The sequence below is a fragment of the Lacerta agilis genome, chromosome 12, assembly GCF_009819535.1.
Source record: "Lacerta agilis isolate rLacAgi1 chromosome 12, rLacAgi1.pri, whole genome shotgun sequence".
NCBI lineage: Eukaryota > Metazoa > Chordata > Lepidosauria > Squamata > Lacertidae > Lacerta > Lacerta agilis.
The window spans coordinates 39,684,215-39,703,886 of record NC_046323.1 but is presented as its reverse complement, the minus strand read 5'-3'; the positions used below and the strand labels follow the sequence as shown (position 1 = coordinate 39,703,886).

The window sequence follows — 19,672 nt, the reverse complement described above, 5'->3', positions numbered from 1 at the left end:
CCTGGTCTTAAACTTACTTCCTCATCTCAGCAGCTCCCAAGGTATTTCATAAATAGTATGAAAACCTCTCCTGCCTCTGGAATAGCACAAAATCTATCAACACTATGAATTTCAAACATGCATAAAAAATCTTCTGCTCCAGAGGCAGAAGAGGTTTTAATACTATTTATAAAATACCTTGGGAACTGCTGAGATGAGAAAGTAATTTTAAGTAAAAATGGAACAGCAATATAATCAGATCAGTAATATCCTTGTAGTTTCTCTTATGGATTGTTTACATCCAGATAGTTTTCTGTACCTTGCTCAGAAGGGCTGGGCTTGGGGGTTTTGTGTGTGTGCGCTCGAGTCTCGTGCAAAAAAATTCTGTCTATTCACACCAGGGAGGGATAGGGACCTTTTGGCCATTTAGGTAATGGTGGCCTGCAGCACATTTAACTCCTGCCCATTGGCCATGCTGGCTAGGGTTGATGCAAGCTGTAGTCCAGCATAATCCAGACAGTTGCTGGTTCTCCATCCCTGATAAATGTGCACTCCCTCAGTTTCAGGCAGGTGAGGTATTAATTTCCTTCGCTCACACTCAAATAGCAACTTCCTCCTCCTCCTCCTCCTCCTCCTCCTCCTCCTCCTCCTCCTCCTTCTCCTTCTTCTTCTTCTTTACTTCTGGAGATGGTTGTAGTTAGTGGTAGAGCACATGCTTTGCCTGCAGGAAAGTACAGGTTTAAACCCAAGCATTTTCAGGTCGGGCTGGGAAACAGCCCTGTTTGAGACCCTGGTGAATGGCTGTCAATTCAGTGCCTAGACAATACTGAGCTAAGTGGATTGACAATATAAGGCAGCTTTCTATCTGATTTAATGGTGTATTTTTGGCAAAAAGTCCTGTAAAGCAAGTCTTTTCCAGTCCTGACATGATGTATTTAAGTGTTTATCTTATATTTAAGAACATGTCCTTAAGCCGCGATTTAAAAATAAAATAAAATTTAATGCCTGTTGATAAGGGTTGACATAAATATGGGTATGTCTGGATGGGTATATCCAGATCACTTCTTAGGGTGGTATCAGTTTTTATGTATTAATTGTGTGGCTATCAGTTCAATAGGATGGCTTTTGTAAATTGCTGTATGTTTTACTGGAGTGGTCACAAGAACGTCTGGAATTTGTCTTTAGTTTTTGTTAGAGTCTCCTGCCTTTCAGTTGCAGAGATAATTTCCCCATTAAAGCAATAGACCTTATTTTCTGATACCATTCATTCATTAGAATGTCCCCTAAGTTTTTCCTTTGTTTGATTATTGTTAGTCTAGCTGCTATGAATAAAATTTGTTTTAAATTGTTGATTTTTTATCTGCTTTTGTCTGAATTATCCTTAAAGACAGGACTTAACCAGTAAGCTTTTTAGTTGTAAAATGTAGCAGCAGAGATTTTACTATTTGTTCTGTTTCATTGTAGCCACTTCTTAAAGATGGGGATGTTTAAGATTGGCAGAATAAAACTTTACAACATCCTTTATGTTTGTTTGAAGTTAAAGCTTGAAGGTCTATATCCCTCTTGATTGTAAAAAACAAAGAGGTTTACAGAAGATAAAACCATAAAATCACAAAAATACAACAGTCAAAAATACAACAGTTGCCAAACACCTTGGAACTTGTACGTTTCAGTGAGTGTTCTGGTTTTTGAACGATTTTTGGAAGCTGAACATCTGGCGCAGCTTCCGCGGCTTCTGATTGGCTGCAGGATGCTGTGCCTTAGTTTTAGAACCGTTCCAGGAGTCAAACGGACTCCCGGAACACATTCTGTTTGTGAACTAAGGTACGGCTGTACATTAAAACTTACAAGAAGTTAAAATGCTAAAACAGATTAAAATTCACACCATATTTGTGCAAGTCTTTGTGTTATGTGCATTTAATTGTACTGATGGTATAATATTTCTTCTATGTATTTGTTAGTGATTCAGAAATATTAGGCAGGGAGGGGGGGAGAGCCAGAGAAAGGTTTGATGTGAATAGATATATAGATATAGATATATAATCATACACAGATGGACTTAGGAAACTTACAGCATTTTAAAATCATTTTTGCAGGTACAGAAGGCCTAGGATTTAGCATCACTTCTAGAGATGTTCCAATTGGCGGCTTAGCTCCAATTTATGTGAAAAACATCCTACCAAGAGGTGCAGCTATTCAAGATGGAAGATTAAAGGCTGGCGACCAACTCATTGAGGTGATGAAATGTTGCAAAGCTGTTAGGGGGTTCTATTAGTCCTTTCAGCAGATTGCCTGCTTTTGTATATCATTTCAATGAATTTTCTACTGCTCCGCTGTTAGTTTCCCAGGGCATTGTCTTCTGGTCTTTGCGCTTTCTGAATAACAATATTAATAAACACTCATATTCCAGGCAGCAGCTTCACTTGCTTTGCAAAAAGCAGTCTCATCTTGAAAGTTGGTTATTTTGTTGGATGGTTCAGTTTTGACTTGGGAGAGAATAATTGGATAAGGCATCTATTGCTTTGTTCTTGTGCTTAAGTTTTTATTATGGCTCTATTCCGGTAAACAAAATGAACAGTGTGGTATCACAAGTTATTTGGGATAAGGGATAAGGCTGCACTTCCAATATAAATCTATACAGTTCTGTAACTTATTCTTTCTCATTTAATGTCTCCCCACCACCTGCGACGGTATCCTCCCTAAAGGCTGATTCATTGCAGCCTTTTCAGAAAAAAATATATTCATACTGACATAGAGCAGATGGGTTTTTCCTGTCTATACAACATCAGATTTTTGGACTACAACTCCCATCAGTCCTAACTATCACTGCCATGCTGGCTGTGACTGATAGGAGCTAAAGGCCAAAGCATTTAGAGGGCCCCAGGTTAGTGCTGGCTGCTCTATATTGTCACACAAATTTGAGATGTGCCTGCCTGCTCCATATTAAAGAATGGTGAGTGCAGCATCAGACATGCATATAAGGGGTATTGGGATCAGTAGCAGAACTTGGCACCTCAAATTTCAGTGGCACCCTGTGCGATGTCAAAATCTGGCTCCCCGCAGCCTCTCGCCTTCTGTGGGATGTCATAGTTACAACACCTCATAAGCTTTGCGCCCCTAGATCTGCCTTTGTTAGGATGCTTGGTGTCAGTCCTTTGAGAACACAACGTATGTACTAGCATGAGATCGGGAGAGTACAGGAAGCTGGTACATAGACACCAGAATTTAGGAAGCAAAGGGTTTATGGGAAATCTGTGTAGATAAAAAGTATGTAACTTAAGTAAATTGTTAAATTTATTACAACTTCTTGACTGAATGAGTGTAGGTAATAATAATTAGTATGTACAAAAGTACTGCACCAAAGGGTAAAAATATAGAAATCTAATAAAATTGGAAGGGTGGAATGTAAGATTGCAATACATTTTTCCTAATGCTATTTTTTATTATCTGATATTGCTATAGGAAAGACCTAGAATTGTTTGGATTTCTTGAATAGTGTATATTTAACATATTTGGAGCTCTTTCAAGGTTATTTTTTTAGTTTAATGAGTTTTGTAATTGTTTGGCTTCAGATATCTGCAGCATTCATTGTAATGTTTCTACCTTTTCCCCCAGTGAATTGTTCTCTGCTTTAACCTCATCCAAGTTTTTGTCTTGTGGGGATAAATATACAGTCAAAACAAAGGAGGATATGGGCAATACTATTGGAATGTGTAGATTAGAAATCACAGTCTCAAATTGAGCAACAGAAAGGGGAGAAGAGTGAGGAAGCAATGAGAGGAAAGGGAAGTAAGAATGGATGCTCTTTAGTTGATTCAGAATACCTTCCTTCTCACTGATCTGTGAAAGAACTATTCCCCAGATCCTGGAGGTGAGATCCTAGTTGTTGTTTTCTTCACAAATTTCCTGAGGCTAACCAATGCTTTCAATGAAATTTGCACTGCAAATTCATCAGTGGTGTAAATTTCACTGATTTCTTCAACTCCATTTGTTATCTCTCTAGGCAGGTAGATATGAGAAACCCTGGCTAATTATTTATATAACAGTTGGGGAGAGAGTCATCCCATCTCTCTAGCAGAGGTCAGCAAACTTTTTCAGCAGGGGGCTGGTCCACTGTCCTTCAGACCTTGTGGGGGACTGAACTATATTTTTTGGGAGGAAATGAACGAATTTCTATGCCCCACAAATAACCCATAGATGCATTTTATATAAAAGGACACATTCTACTCATGTAAAAACACGCTATTCCTGGACCGCCCACGGGCCGGATTTAGAAGGCAATTGGGCCGGATCCGGCCCCCAGGCCTTAGTTTGCCTACCCATGCTTTAGACAGACATTGCCTGTTGCTAGGGGCAGTTGGGTCTTCACATCTCTCCCTGTGAGAAGCACTTGTCTGAGTACTTGTTTCAGTGGATTTTATGTACAATCTCAGTTGTCCTCTCTTTAGTTTTTGTTTTCCATTACCCTCCTTTGTTTTTCATCATATTTTCTCCCCTTCCCTGCTGTTCTGGGAAAGGGGAGAATGTAGTAGGGTTCTGGGCCTGATTGCCGGATAGCCATCTAAGGATGCCACAGAGGCAACAGGGCCAGGAGCTTGCATTTCCCACCTTGCTCGTTTTGGAGAGCAGAGGTGCCATTTTATATTTCTCCTCAGCGGCTCTTCTGGAGGCCCCAACAGCTTGAGGCCTGACTGCTGCATCTGGGAGTTTAGTGGCTTACACGTTCTCTGTGCTCACTCCCTGCGTCATTGGGCTGAGTTGGGCCTCTACCTTAGGCATTGATGATTAATTGGGAGTTTTGAAGAAAGGCAACAGTGGGTGAAATCGTGTTAGGCCTTCCGGCATTTTCAGTGCAGCTGCACACCCAGAAAGATTAACTTTCCCCTCCTGGTGATGGCACAGAGGAGGAGGTCTATGCATACTTGCTCGGAGGATCCAGGCAAGGGGCCCCTAGTGATTCTCTGGGTCAGATGGCAGTGATTATGGAGAGCTCACCCAATGATTCTGAAACTTTCCTTAAGGCTCAGGGTCCAAACTCTTTGAGGAATCTCTGGAAGTCCACTTAGTAGAGACCAGGCATAAGAAGAAGGCTCTGTCTTCTGTCAAAAATCCTGAGAAGAAGCCACTTCAGACTCAGACTTTTCAGGCACACCTGCATTTTTCTAAATCTTGACCTTTCTCTTCCTTTCGGTACAGATAGACAAGATAGGAACACCATTTTGGGAGTATTATCATAGAGCATTTGTGCTACAAATATATATCTTGTTAAATATACAAGCAGCGACAAAGCATGAGACATGAAGAAACATAAGGACTTGCTGTCCATTCATAGTTTTTTAAATATATATATATTCCTGATTTGTGCTGGTACTCATGCCACGCAGAAAAATTATTCTTAACTGCCATGCCCATTGTTTCCTCACTTTCCTCTCAGAATGATGCAAAGTTATGAATACGTCTTTCCTAAACAAGGTTTGCAGTCTAACATGTAAAATGCTATGAGGCTGGGGAGGAATATGGTGCTGAAAGACTGTGAGGGTTAATAAAATTACCCTGCTAATGTCATGCAAAGCCCTCTTCTTTTTTCTTAGTGGCCAAGCATCTCCTGTATGCTCCATTTCTTTTGTAATTTCTAAGGAGGGATAAGAAATGGCAGCCTCCTCCCACGCTATTCTATTTAAGAATGTTTAAGCAAAAAGTGGGAAATGCATTTACATATTTCTCTCTGTATTTTCACTATAGATTTTGTACTGCTCCAGAGAGCCTGCCACTTTGCCTTATGATCTGTAAGGGAAAATACAACGGTTCCTAATGCAGTCCTCTAATACTGTTGTCACATTATGAACTCATGATGCTTTCACTACTCCATTGCCTTCATATTGAGAGCTTAGAGTTGGAACAAACCATAGGAGCTATGCAGCGCGACACCGCCTGCCCAGCAGCTGAAAATTGTGTATTTTAGGTTTCCTTGATGTATGACCATTTAGACTTTGAAAAATCTCTCGTGTCACAAAATGTTCCTAATCAACATACAAAAAATAAAATAAAATAGGGGGGGGGATAATGTCAGGGCTGGTCGATTCCTCTTCACATTACCACACAAACGTCTCTTGGTCTTTTATAATTTTTATTAAGAATTCACAAACAGTATTAATAAATAGTTCTTAACTTCAACTATCTCTCCACAGACTCATTCAGTTCAGTTACCTTCTGAGCTCTGCTTCTCCCCTGACCAGCAACTCTCAAAAGGCTTTTCCCGCTCTTTTTCTAACCTCCTCGTGAGGACTGGCTTGTACCTCCCCTCCCCCGAGTTGGAGTCATAACTTAACCCTTGCCTCTGGGAACATTCTAACTCTCTTTCTAACTCTACTCTGACAGATAATGAGTATTCAATCTTACATTGAGTCTCATGCTCTACCGACGGAACTAAGCTGTGTTACTGCCTTGTGTTAGCCCCACCTAAGAAGAGCAGACCAAAGGTCTCATCTAGTCCACCATCCTGTTCTGCCAGGGGCCAAATAGGTGCCTATGGGAAACCTACAAGTAGGATCTGAGGTCAGCACTGCTCTCCCCACTTGTGACTCCCAGCAACTGGTATTCAGAGGCAAACTGCTTCCAACAGTGGAGGCAGAACACATTCATTGGGGCTAGTAGCCACTGAGAGCCTTATCCTCCATCCATTTGTCTAATCCTCTTCTTCAGCCATCCAAGTCCATCTCAACTCTACAATTAGATGATCCACATGGCTCCTAATCCACACTGCTGAATATTGCCATCACTTTTACTGAAGTAAAGATACAGTCATACCTCGGGTTGCGCGTTTTCGGGTTACGGACGCGCCGAACCCGGAAGTACCAGAATGGGTTACTTCTGGGTTTCGGCGCTCGCCCATGCGCAAAAGCACTAGATTGTGGTTTGCGCATGTGCAGAAGCGCCAAATTGTGACAAGCACATGCGCAGACGCGGCGCTGCGTGTTGCGAACATGCCTCCCGCACGGATCAAGTTCACAACCCGAGCATCCACTGTAGTTACTTCCAGTGCATAGCACGTCTCTTCTAAAGTAGTTTCTTCCGTTTTTTATCCAAAGGTGAAAATAAGCTTAGCCTGACAGCTTCTTGTTGCCTCTTTGATTGCTGTTATAATAACTTGCTGAGCACTGAAGTCAAGGTGACTGGTTCTTTGTAGTTTTCTGGGTTTTCTGTTAAACTTTTCAGCAGCAGCCACAACAAAGAACCAGGTTTGCTTTTCTGGGACATTACTTGTCCTCGGTGAGTCTCCTGGGATATCACTTGCCCGCAGCGAGTTCTCACAGATAAATGCCAGTGGATCTCAAGCTCCGCCCCCTTCCTCTGCTTCTTCTTCAGCTGTATCTTTTAGCATTTTCTGATGTATGTATGTTCATTATGCTGACTTCCACCCACATTTATTTTGTGCCTTTCTACTAACTGAGCATCTTGCTTTCTTAACTCTGCTATTTCCTTACAAACGAAAAACCTCCCTGATGTTTTCCATCACGTCTGGTCAGTTTCAATTCAGTATCCCAGTTTCACTTATCTGTCAGGGCTTCACATGCTCCTGGGTGTGCTTGGATATATTGCAGACAAGCAAGCACACTTATCTTGGCATCCAACTCGTATTGGGATGTTATTTGCAGAGTTGTAATTTGTTTTCCAAATTCAGGCACCCTGATCATATCTAGATAAGTTCTGTGGTTTGTGTTGCCTTTGGAATTGCATCATCACTGCCTGGGCCTGGGCAGAAGTAGTGTTCTCATACGTAAGAAAATGCTGACTTTTAAGACTTGTGTGTATTACTATTTAAATGCCACGAACAAACCACTCAATTGCTCTGCACATAAGTCATTTGTGCTGCTTCTGAACATAGCTCCCAATGTTTACCAATGTCAGTGCCTTTCAGGCTGTTTACCAGTGTAGCAGCGTCTGAGTGCATCACAGTTCCAGCCCCAAACTATGGCAGCAGGCAGAAGTGGCTGGCAGGGAAGGGCACCACAGTGGACTAGCACTGCCTTCTTGCCATATACTGGGGTGAAAGAGCAGTGAGGATAGAGCAATGTGGTCACACCAGCAGCAGTGCTTGGTTGGTTCTGCTAACGTGCCCGCATCTGCCCAACCTCAACAATACGCATGTGGCATGTGGCAGCAACACTGGTGCTTCGAGGCCAGGTCCATGGCAGTGCCACCCCTAATTGCTCTTGTTGATAGGGGAACACAATGGCTGTTCACACTGCCCCCAGAGAGAGTGAGAGAGAGAAGAATGGGGAGAAGGGGTGAATAAAAAGCTGAGCTGGAGTTGCCACAGTGCTGTTCTCTTTCTGCCTGCCTGAACAAACATTGCAGTGCTCTGTATCTGTATTTGCTGCTCAGGAATAATCCTGCAGGTTCCCCCCCCCCCGTGTTGTGTACAGCTGGAGAAGCCAATGGGCTTTCTCCAAATTTCAGCCCCAAACACAGGCATGACTTTTCTCTAAGAAATAATATGTCACCTAGTTCTAGCTTACGCTGTCCTGGTTTGTGCAAAAGACTAAACTAAGGTTAACATAAACCATAGTTGATTAATCATAGTTACAGCAGAACTGTCACTTAGATCTTGTTTCTTAGGTCACTGAAGAGTTAAAAGCACAAGTGAGAGCAGGCAAGCCTTGAGAACGTGTGTGTGTGTGTGTGTGTGTGTGTGTGTGTGTTGCTTTTCACCTAGAAAATTGGATAACCTTTTGTGGAAAAATTGAGTGTTTTAAAATTTATTAGTGTAATAAGGTACAAGATAACGCAGACCCTTACATGTTATTGGGAACTTTATGACATCTGTATGCTTTGTCTGATTATGTTCAGTGGAACCTTGGGTTACCAACACTTTGGGTAACGAGCTCCGCTAACCCGGAAGTAGATGATCCTGGTTGTGAACTTTGCCCCGGGATGAGAGTGGAAGTTGTGCAGCTCCGGCGCGGCGGCAGTGGGAGGCACCATTAGCAAAAGCGTGCCTTATGTTAAGAACGGTTTTGGGTTAATAGCAGACCTCCAGAACAAATTAAGTTTGTAACTGGGGGTACCACTGTAATAGAAATTTACTGTTCATTTGTAAACCTGTTTCTTTGTTTTGATTGACTACAAATAAACTTAAAACAATGTTAATCAAAGTTCATAAACCAACTGCAAACTTGGTTAACAAGCATGTTTTAACCATAGTTAATATAGCATTAAAGCCATGGTTTAATAAGTAATAGTTTAATAAACCACAGTTTAACATTATGGGTGAACCAGGATACTGTGCTGCTCCGGTTTATCACAACAATATTCACCTGCTGCACACAGGGTAATTCAAAATCCTTTCCCCCCTCAATTGCAGGTAAATGGAATTGATTTAACAGGAAAAACCCAAGAAGAAGTTGTTTCCCTGCTGAGAAGCACCAGGATGGGAGAGAGTGTAAGCCTCGTCATTTTCCGCCAGCAAGAAGCATTCCATCCAAGAGAACTGGTGCGTATTTTTTTAAAAAAAATTTTTTAAGTGGCTAAGGCACATTAGGCGAATATGAGCAAATAATGTGAAGACCTGCTGTCAAACATGTGCGGCTTGAAGTGGTGCACAGGAAAATAAGCTTCTGTTGCATTTCACATGGACATTTCCTTTTAGCAGTGGTCTCCAAATTGGATTTCCACATTAATATTGGAACTAATGTTTTCAAATCATGGGTGACAGCAAATGCAGATTATAAACTGTTGTGTGTACTTTGCTTGAGTGCCTATAGACAACTGATTATTCTCTGTCTTTTGCACTTGTCCCTGTTGGAAAGCTTGATGTTTGTCACGCTACATGAACATCCCCCCCCCTCAGAGCATTTACAATTAATCTAGAACAGGATGTATGAATGCTGTGGTTTGGAAATGAAGAATCTGTAAGGGCAAAAATGTGGTTGTTTCTAATACTATAGCTACATGGGAAAGACACCCCACAGTTATTAATTTAGCAAGGCAATTCAGAGAATCCCAGTTGTACAATGTATCTTAAAGAAAATTATCACAGTATATAGACTGTGCACAAATGTTTCCACAATAATTGCCTTTGTGGGTGTAGCAAATGTTGATTGTATAAAGCTGCCTTATTTTGGACCAAATCATTGTTCAGTATTTCAGCATCTCCAGTTAGGACTGGGAGAAAATCCTGCCTGAAATCCAGGAGAGCCACTGCCAGACTGGATAGACAATTGGTCTGACTTGGTATAAGGCAGCGCCCTACATTCCTATTCCAGTTGTCTTTACTCAAGGCTTCAAGCAATGATGTGGCTAAAGTTATAATCTTTCTCCCTCTACTCCCCGCTTTTGTTGTTTAGTCGTCTTAGTCGTGTTCGACTCTCCGTGACCCCATGAACCAGAGCTTGCCTTGGAAACTCTCACTTTCTTCTCAAAGCTTCTCCTTTTTTATGTCCATGGAGTTTTCTTGGCAAAATACTGGAGTGGTTTGCCATTTCCTTCTCCAACTCCCCCTTTAAGTTATTCTAAATATCAGAACATAGGTCTCTATCTCTCTTTGGTGTATTGAATGCTGCAAAAGGAGTATCCTAGGTGATAGGGAACTTAGGAAATGCAACTTTCCATGGAACTAGTATTCATGCTAAGGACATAGGTACCCAAGAAATCTATGGAGAGAGACCAGTTGGTGCCCTTGCATTCACAACTGGACTTTTGACCCAGCAGGAACGTCTGATAATTGAAGAGAAGAGGGTGGATTGTTTCTGATTTACCTTCCCCCTCCAGACCCCAGCACCTTCAAAAGCCCTCTTGTGAGTCCAAGATCGCCAAATTAGATCCTATGCTATATTTCCTAGTACCCCTCTCACTTGACACACTTCAGTGAAACTTCCCTGCCACCAACTACCATCACTATCAAATAATTCAAATGGGTTAATGAGTCATGATGTGGGGACTTGTGGAAAGATAGGAGTGATGGAAAAATATCTGTGTTCATGGATCATGATGAAGTTTGCATTTCAGCATAGGGGATGGTAGAGAAGAGTATATTCTACTTTGGAGGGTGGGGAGATGGTAGCAATGGACAAATCCTTAGTGTGAACGAACTATTTAGGAGAGGCATGGCCTTTTGTACTTGCATGTGGGATAGATACTGAAGCCACAGGAGTGTGTTAACTCTCAAAGATATGCTACAGTGTGAAAGCATCCTGCTTCTGGAACAGGTGAAAACTCTTAAATGGGTTGTTAATATAGAATTGGAAGGGAACTTGGGGGCCAGCTGGTTCAACTGCCTACTCAGTCTGCAACGCTGGATGCAACACCAACACCCCTGACATGGCCATGCAGCCTCTGTGTTCAAGTGAATGCTGTGGTTTGGAAATGAAGAATCTATAAGGGCACTCTCTCCTGGGCGAATTCCAGTAAACTGAGCCTTCAAGTAAACTGGCCCCAAACTTTTAAGGGATTTACCAGTATATACTAATTGTCCTGGTCCTCACTGCAGGAAGGACTCTAACTACCAGTTTGGTTTCTGCCAAAAGTTTTAATCCACCATTTAGGCAAGGCTCAGGTTGTAAGATGCAGCAGGTACATAAACTGCTTTGAGGTATATATAAAATTTTATGAAATAAACAAATAAGAGGTATAAGTACAAGCTAAGAGGTTGATCTAACAAGCAACACGTCCCCTGCACCTTCCTTTTAAAGGACAAGGCAGACACAGCTCTGGGGACTGGGCAAGCAAACAGGCACTAATTAAGTGGGTGGTCCCACAAGCTTTCTTCATGCTGGCATCCCCATGTCCTTCGAGGCAGAGGTGGCATCAGTGCCAGCTCAGCATCTGATTTATTTTCACTTGCCTTCTCCTCTGGATGCATCTCCTCACTGGCATAAGGTGGCACCAGGGGCAACTCCACAGCAGGAGGTATCTGCCTAGGACTGTCCGATGTCATAGGGCAGAACACCCCTCTGCCAATTCCATTCTTTGTCAGACACTTCTATGGAATTTGTGACACTAGTAGTAGCGCATTTAACTTGCCCCAGTAATGAAGTGGCAACCAGTGCAGATCTCTGATCACAGGTGATCAGACATGTTCTCTCGCTCAACTTGCAAAATAGCACAATGTGGATCTCTATATTGTCAAATTATGCTGGAAAGATCTCATGCACACTTAGGATACAGTCACCTCGTAAAGTCTGGACCTAAATGGCAGGCTTGATATGAAAACAATTGTACAGTGGTTTACACTAATAAATGGAAACACTCTTCCAAGATGTCAGTTCTTATTTGCTGTGGCTGACTCAAAAGTTCCCCTTTCCCCATCATCATTTTGCCAACTTGTAGCTGTATTCATTTAGACCCAAGTGGCCAATATGGTTAAGCAGTTCATGTGAAAACAGCACTATTTTGCTTCTGATGAAGAATTTGAGAGTTTGCAGGCAAGTTTCATTATATATGTTTTGTTGTGCCATCAACAAAATCTCCCCCCCCTTTTTTCTTTTTTGCTTTGTTCTCTTCTTGATTTTAGGGATTAGGGGGTTATTGGCTCTGTTCTCTGTCTTTTGTCAACCACAGTTGGCTTTAACAAGTTATTCCCTCTAGATGAGCTTTGGTTGCCTTTGTCTCTGTGCAGGAGATTAATTAAAATTGCCCCTCAAAGGAGAGTTGTGTTTGCCTAATGGCTCTGAAGCACATTAACATGGCTTGATGGGCAGGGACTGTAAAATGCATCATTCTTTGTGTGCACGTAAGGGATAAAATGTTTAAGGAAACACATTATTTGCATGCTGTAAATTCTCCTCACTTGTACTCTCTTTTTTATACTATTTTATTAATTTTTACAACAACAACAACAACAACAACAACAACAACAACAACAACAACAACAACATCCCATCACATAACAACTCCCATACACAGGATTTCCAAAATCCCTTGACTTCCCTCCATTCCCCTTCTTGGTTCTTTTCTTTTACATTTGTTCATGCACGTCCACAATATCTTCAATTCAGATCGTCTTTATCTTCTTTGGCCAGGGTTTCTTCTTTTTCATATTCTGGGATGATTGTGGCCAAGCAACTGCTACCAGACACAGGAGGAGATTCTTTTGCTCTTTAAAAACATTCAGTCCTTGAAGCCCAATGTCAAGGCTTCTGTTTTTTTTGACAAAGGTTATTTTAAGCATTTTCTTCAAATAACTATGTATCATTATCCAAGCTTCTTAAATAACCTTACATTGCCACCAATAAGATGCTCCAATGCCAAGCATTCTGAACTACCATACTTGTTATTGTGAACCACTGAGTTTTATGAAATGCTAGTTCTATGAAGGGGTAGTCCTGTTGAAATTGGTGAACCTAAGTTATCCATGCCCATTAACTTCAATGGTTCTGTTTTGATTAAGACTAGCTTTGGATACAACCCTGTGTGCCAATAAGAGGTCATGCAAGTCCAGGTGGGCTAGGCAGGAAGGGGGGGCAGCAAAAGAGGGACTGAGTAGACTTGAAAGCAGGTAAACTGTTAAATCAGCATGCAGGTCAGTAGTATAATGGATTAGTTGTCCGGCCACTGTACCTGGTCAGGGACCTTTTGCCTGAAATAATGGAGGCTGAGTGAGATGAGTAAGTGAGGTGGAATACAAGCAAGTAGTTTCCTCTTTGAATGGAGTGCTGTAATGGAACCGAGAACTGGGTCTGGCTTGGAGAGTCCCTGGTCGTGGCATATTACGCTTTGTAAGGGTGGGACCCTCTATTAAGGACACATTATATCAGCTGAAAGATAATAACATCCATTAGGTTAGCACAGAGTGTTTTAAACATTGTCACAGGTGCATCCTTTCAGACAGAAGTGCAAGGAGACACTTGTCCCACCTCTCAGAATTGGCATTTGGGATTTTTCACAATGTGTTTTGTGTAGCTCTGATCTCCTATCCTATGCTCCATTTGAGAACTAAACCCCTTGATAGTCCTCTTCTTAATCATTGGCAAATGTCTATTCTACCCTTATTCTTATTTTATTTTTTGTCCCCGCTTCTTCTAGAGCACTGAAAAAAGCCAGTCACAAATTCCAAAGGAAACGGTAAGAGTTTTGTCTTTCACGTGTCAAGAAAGGTTGCAATGATTTATTTATAATTAGTAAATTTGGGCCCGTCCATCAAAATAAAAAAGAGGTGTTTTTTTAACAGACAATTCTGTTCACTGTATAGGCTGTAGGTGGCTCTCTCCAGCCTTAAATTGCATTTCACTTTATGTCTAGCACTTACTTCCCATGTGCTTCACGATCATTTGCGCCTCTATATGGGGCACATATGCATGCAGACATTCTTGTTTGGATACAAAATAAGGTATCTGGTTCCTAGAAACTGAGATAGTTTAAGGCTGAAATAAAAACAAAGAGGTCTGAATTGCAATCTAACATTCCCCCTCACAAGCTGTCATTCTTATGTTTTGTAACCAGTTTTTAAAGTAACTCTAGCGTAGTTGAAGGAATATCAGATTTATTTACAAGCTAGCTGTAGCAAAGCTCCTCAAGACATCCTTAAAATGCTTCTGATAAAGAATATCCAGATGTATATTACAGGAACAATTAAAGCACAGAGTGTTTCTGGGTTGTGTTTTCTTTTGCTTTTAGAAATGAATCATCATATGAATCAGTACATTGCAATGCAGTCCTGTTTACTTTTCATAACATCGTTCATAATGTCTTCACCTCAGTAAGAATAATTGATATGAAAAAAGGGATGAGAGAATTGCTTTAACTGAAAATTGCAATGGACAGGGCTGTCTGAAGCCTATCTGGCACCGTGGTGCAGGGATCCCTCCGGCGCCCCCCACGCCCACCTTTCCCTCTGGGGAAAGGTGGGCGTTCTGCGTGGATCCCTTCCACGGGGACCCCTCGGGCTCCTTCCCGGCCACCCCGCACCCTCCTCCAGTCCTGCACAGCACACACCAGCTGAAGAGGGACAGAGGGAGGGAGGGAGAGCTGATCGCTGTGCGCCTGGCTCGCTGCTGCCAATCACCTCCTCCTGCCTCTTCCCTGGCGGCGGGCAGGCTGCCGCCCCTAAAGAGCTACTGCCGTGGCCCCTGGACATTTTCCGTGGTGCTGTGGTTCCCCATGCCACTAGCCTCTATGGCTAAGACGCCCCTGGCAATGGAGCATATGGTTAGTTGAGGTTTCTAGGATTTATCTGCTTCACGGTTTTCCTTTTCATATTGGTGATTTGGGGCTCCATTAATGTTGTCTATAGACGTTTCAAAGCAGTGTCTCAAAGCATCTTCTCATAATGTCTCTTGTGTACAAGCTTTGACAGTGGTTTTAAGGAAAGCAACAAATATGACTGTTTGCTGGTGTGGCGTTCACACAAGCCTACCTTCCTCCCCTCAGTTCAAGATACTTAATGCTCAAGGCTGGCTAAGTTACTTTGGCACCTGAGACATCTTATCTTGCAACCACGCCCCCCCTCCTGCCCACAGTAAAAAAGAATGCCGTAATAATACATTAAAACTACTTACAATAAATCAGATCACTAACAGTTTGTCCATTCATGATACCCCAATAGCAGGGTTGGCCAAAGGAGCAAAGTTATCTATGATGGCTAAGCTATAAAGCACAAAAAAACCCACAAATTAAGCATTTTGCACCAATGCTCCCATTTTGCTCCTCCCTCCAGCAGGGAAACAAACCACAGTGTGGCTGCTGACTTAGTGATACATGTGCACCAGCTTTCTTGGTTGGTTTCTCCCAAACAAATCATGAACAGGAAGCAAAGAAAAAAATCTTGGCTAAAGAATGTGGTTTGTTTGGAGCAGAAGAAAGCACGAGCTCTGACTCACACAAAATGCTAAGCCAGTTGCTTTGTGGTTTGGTAGAGAAAGGGAAGATAAAATTGGGAGAGCTCAAGCTTCATGAAGCAGCATGGCGCTCATGCACAACTGACTTAGCTTACCCATGGTTTATAGAATCATAAAATTGTGGAGTTGGAAGGGACCATGAGGGGTCGGCAAGGTTTATCTTGCCTGGGCTGGATCAGTCCTGCAGAGAACCGTCCATGGGCTGGATCGCACGAGCACGATTTCCGGCGTCGGCGTGTGCGAGTCCCTGCACTGCACTGCACCAGTTTAGCGCAGTGCATGAGCGGGCAGCTCAGTTTGGGGGCAGCTCATGGGCTGGTCAAACGACCTCCACGGGCCACTTCCAGCCCATGGGCCTTAGGCTGCTGACCCCTGATCGAGTCCAACCCCCTACAATACAGGAATCTTTTGCCCAACGTGGGGCAAAAGCAGAGCTGTATTAACTCTATAAGTGTGCCAATTCAAATCCCATGTTACATAATGCAAATATACCAGGAGGCCTCTTTGTGGTGATCTTGGTTATTCTGCCCTAACAATCGGGGCTTCTTTAAAGTTTTTTAGAGATCAAGTGTCATACCCGAACTCTTGTCATTATGTGACAGGGAAGTGATGGCTATGTTTCATGATTTGCAGAGGTGTCAAATGCTAGCAGCCTAGCCAGTAGTGAAAAAAATATTCTCTAAAATTGCCGTGAATTGAATGTGGAGTTTTGGATAGGTGTTTTGAGGGCCTTCTTAGCCTAGGAGTGCTGACTGGAGAGAGCATGTGGTAGCATCCCCACTCCCCCAAGTTCCTTAATCTTAAATGCATATCAAAGCTTTTTCCAGCAAAAACTCAATGGCATGAGCTTGTTTTGTAATATTTCACATGCTGACTTCCTCGCCTCCCCCGACCCTGCTGCCTCTTTGCTTGGTTATGCATCATTCCCCATTTGGTTCTCCTGCCTCGTGTTGTCAGACCCTTCATTTTCCTGTTCTTGCAGCTTTCTGTTTTATTGTACCACACATATGGTCTCTCTTGTGCTGTTAGTCGTGAGTTCAGTGAGTGCTGCTGTCACAGGGTTGACAGCAGACGAAGGGAAAACTAAAAAAGTAAGGATAATGCGGGGGGAATGGGTGAAATACAAAAATGAAATGAGATTCTTCCAGCTTTGAAGCACAGAACATCAAAAGTATTTGCAGCCTGAAGTAATAATAAAAAAGTCTGTTAATGTGAACTACAAAATGACTAGTGAGAAAGAGAAGCCATTGCTATCAAAGTCAACTTTTCCAGCAATCTTAGTGCCTCCCCACCCCCAAACTAACTTATTGTGTCAGATTTAGATACTTTTCCTCATGGAAGTTCTTGCATTGGAGGGAGTCTGCATTTTCCAAGAACTTAAAATAGCAATTACTTGACACACAAATTGGGATACTGAAGGCATTATGGGATATATTTTGGACAATACCTTCTTGATTGAGAATACCAAGCTCTATCACTGAAATGCAGGAGCTTTTATTAAGTACTTTGAGTAATTTAAAAAGTAGCAAAGGCTCACTCTACACACACACACACACACACACACACACACACACAAACAAACACAAACACACACTGTCCGATTTAGTGAACCCTATTCATTTTCTCTCCTGTAGCAAGACTGCATATAATTGCCTCTTTGCTCAACTCTGGTTTTCTGGGATAAAAGAAAGGAAGTTTTCAAAACCATGGAACAGAATCCTTCTGGAATTGGACCTCATATGACTCCAGAGAGTTTGTCCTGTGCTTTTGCATGTATATGGCTGGCCTATTACATCTGGCCAACTCAAAAGTGAGAAAAGCCACTAATCTCAATGGACTTTGACTGCCTGGGTGGTTACCTGCCTATGCCATCCTTAGGTACTCTAGGCACCTGCTACCTCCCAAGCTGTAGGAAGCTGGACCTTGCCAATACCTATTTGCCTGAAAACTGTAAATGAAAAAAAAAAGATATAGGAAGTTTTTGGCATCAAGGAGAACAGTGTATCGATATGATCTTAATGTCACCTGCCATGTGAAAATATTTTATCCGTCCATCCCTAATTAAGAAAGTACAATACAATAAGTTACTCTCTTGATGAATGCATTCTGTGGTGTCCCAGCTGGGATTCCATTGGCTACCAAACTATACTAGAAAAGTGTAGCCAGCAACTTCCTGCTCTCATGTTGAGTTGGCTTCATGGATTCCCATATGGCAGTTCAAAATCTCTTATTATATACTCCTATCCAAAACTGAGCAGATGCACCTTCTGCTAAGCATGGTGATTATTTTGATATGAAAGAGATTGACTGCAATATGAAAACCAGTAATTTGTCATTACATTTCTGTTTCTGAGGATAATTATCTTAATCTTGTTACAGTGCATAGAAATAAATTGTTAATTATGATATGAGAAACATCTGCCAATTAACCTTTGCCCCTTCTTCTCAAAAGTCAATAGCGCTAGGCTAGCATTGTGCATTTTGAGTTATTTTTTCCCTCCCTGTTTTTCCTCCCTTATCCCAAATCTGACAGCGATCTTTGTGTTAGCATCACCTGTGGGGACTTAAGAGTGCATTCACCCACCTTTGCTTGATTTCCTTGACAGAGTCTAAATGGCTCCTTGGAAACGTGTTTGAATAAAATAAATGCAAGGAGAATAACATTTCATTTTGCATGAAGGTGTTTTTTTTTTAAAAAAAAGTCCCTTTCATGCATGAATCAGGTGAAAGGAGATCTCATGTAGAAAGGGACTGTAGGAGCCATGCTGTTTACCTTGTCCTCAAGGTCAAGTGACAGTTTAGTCTTGTCCCTGACATCCATCCATTGGGCATGGATGTCTGTAAAGGAAACCGTGTATGTCTCAAGGCAATATATAGACATACCATAAAACAGTTAAAAAATTAAAAACAATCCAACCCCAACTGAAAATAGGTTATTAAAAATGCAAAATGAACACCTAAGGCCAAGACCCTTTCATTCAGATAGAAAAACTTGTATAGATCTCTGTCTATATGTTCCGTGTGCACAGCTTGGGGGTTGTGTTGTTGTTGTTATATCAACCTGTTTATAAATTCTTACAAATTACCGGAACCCTTCACAGTTTGGGTTCCAGCTCACTTGGAAAGCCCGTGAGCATAGAAGTCTACATACATAGTCTTTTTCCTGAAAACATCCACACTTACTGCATGACACTTGGGACCAGGGTTAGAGGCACTCCTCCCCTGGTTCTGCTGCTGTTGTGCGGCTAGGGTCTAAAGCACAATTTGGCATGTGCTTTGTCTTCCCCAGGCAAACCACAGGTGGTAAACCAAGAACAAACCATGGTTATAATTCATGATCTGTCTGGAATGAGGCAAGCCACAAGCATGAGATTGGATGTAATACTAAGCCAAATCATGACTTAGCCACAGCAGAAAGACGAGGAGCCAAGTGGCTATGATCTCTCTGGGAATGAGCACATTTCCTTGTATGCTTTAAGACCAGCTGGTTGTGAGGCATTTGGGAAGCTTTGTGCAGAGGACCGAGCAAGCCCTTTGAACTATCTCCCCCTATTCCCTAGGCTAGCTTTGACAGATGTCAGTCACCTGACATCGTTGAGATGTCAAGTGGAGGGGGGTATCCCACATTCTTCTCAAAGTTTGCCTGTGTGATTTCATTGGGGCAGTTCTGACCCGCAGGGGAAAAAAGATCCCACACACCTCCTTTAAGTCATGGTTAGGTCTGGTGTTACATGTGAAATGTATCTATGGGAAATTGTAAATTCAATCATAGGCATGTCAGTGATGAGCAGCCATTCAGTGATGAAACCAGCCCTGGACCACAGAGGGTTGGGGATGCACACCAAGGACAGTGATGTTTC

General features: G+C 42.2%; 1 protein-coding gene across 3 annotated transcripts in view; it reads left to right on the top strand.

Moving 5' to 3' along the window:
• PARD3 (par-3 family cell polarity regulator) overlaps positions 1–19,672 on the top strand; it is a 624,867-nt gene that overhangs the window by 314,707 nt on the left and 290,488 nt on the right. For all 3 annotated transcript variants that reach the window (XM_033166263.1, XM_033166261.1, XM_033166262.1), the window contains exons 10-12: positions 2,076–2,215; positions 9,344–9,472; positions 14,002–14,040. In XM_033166263.1, the coding sequence (XP_033022154.1) occupies positions 2,076–2,215; positions 9,344–9,472; positions 14,002–14,040 (308 nt within the window). The remainder of the gene's footprint in view (positions 1–2,075; positions 2,216–9,343; positions 9,473–14,001; positions 14,041–19,672) is intronic.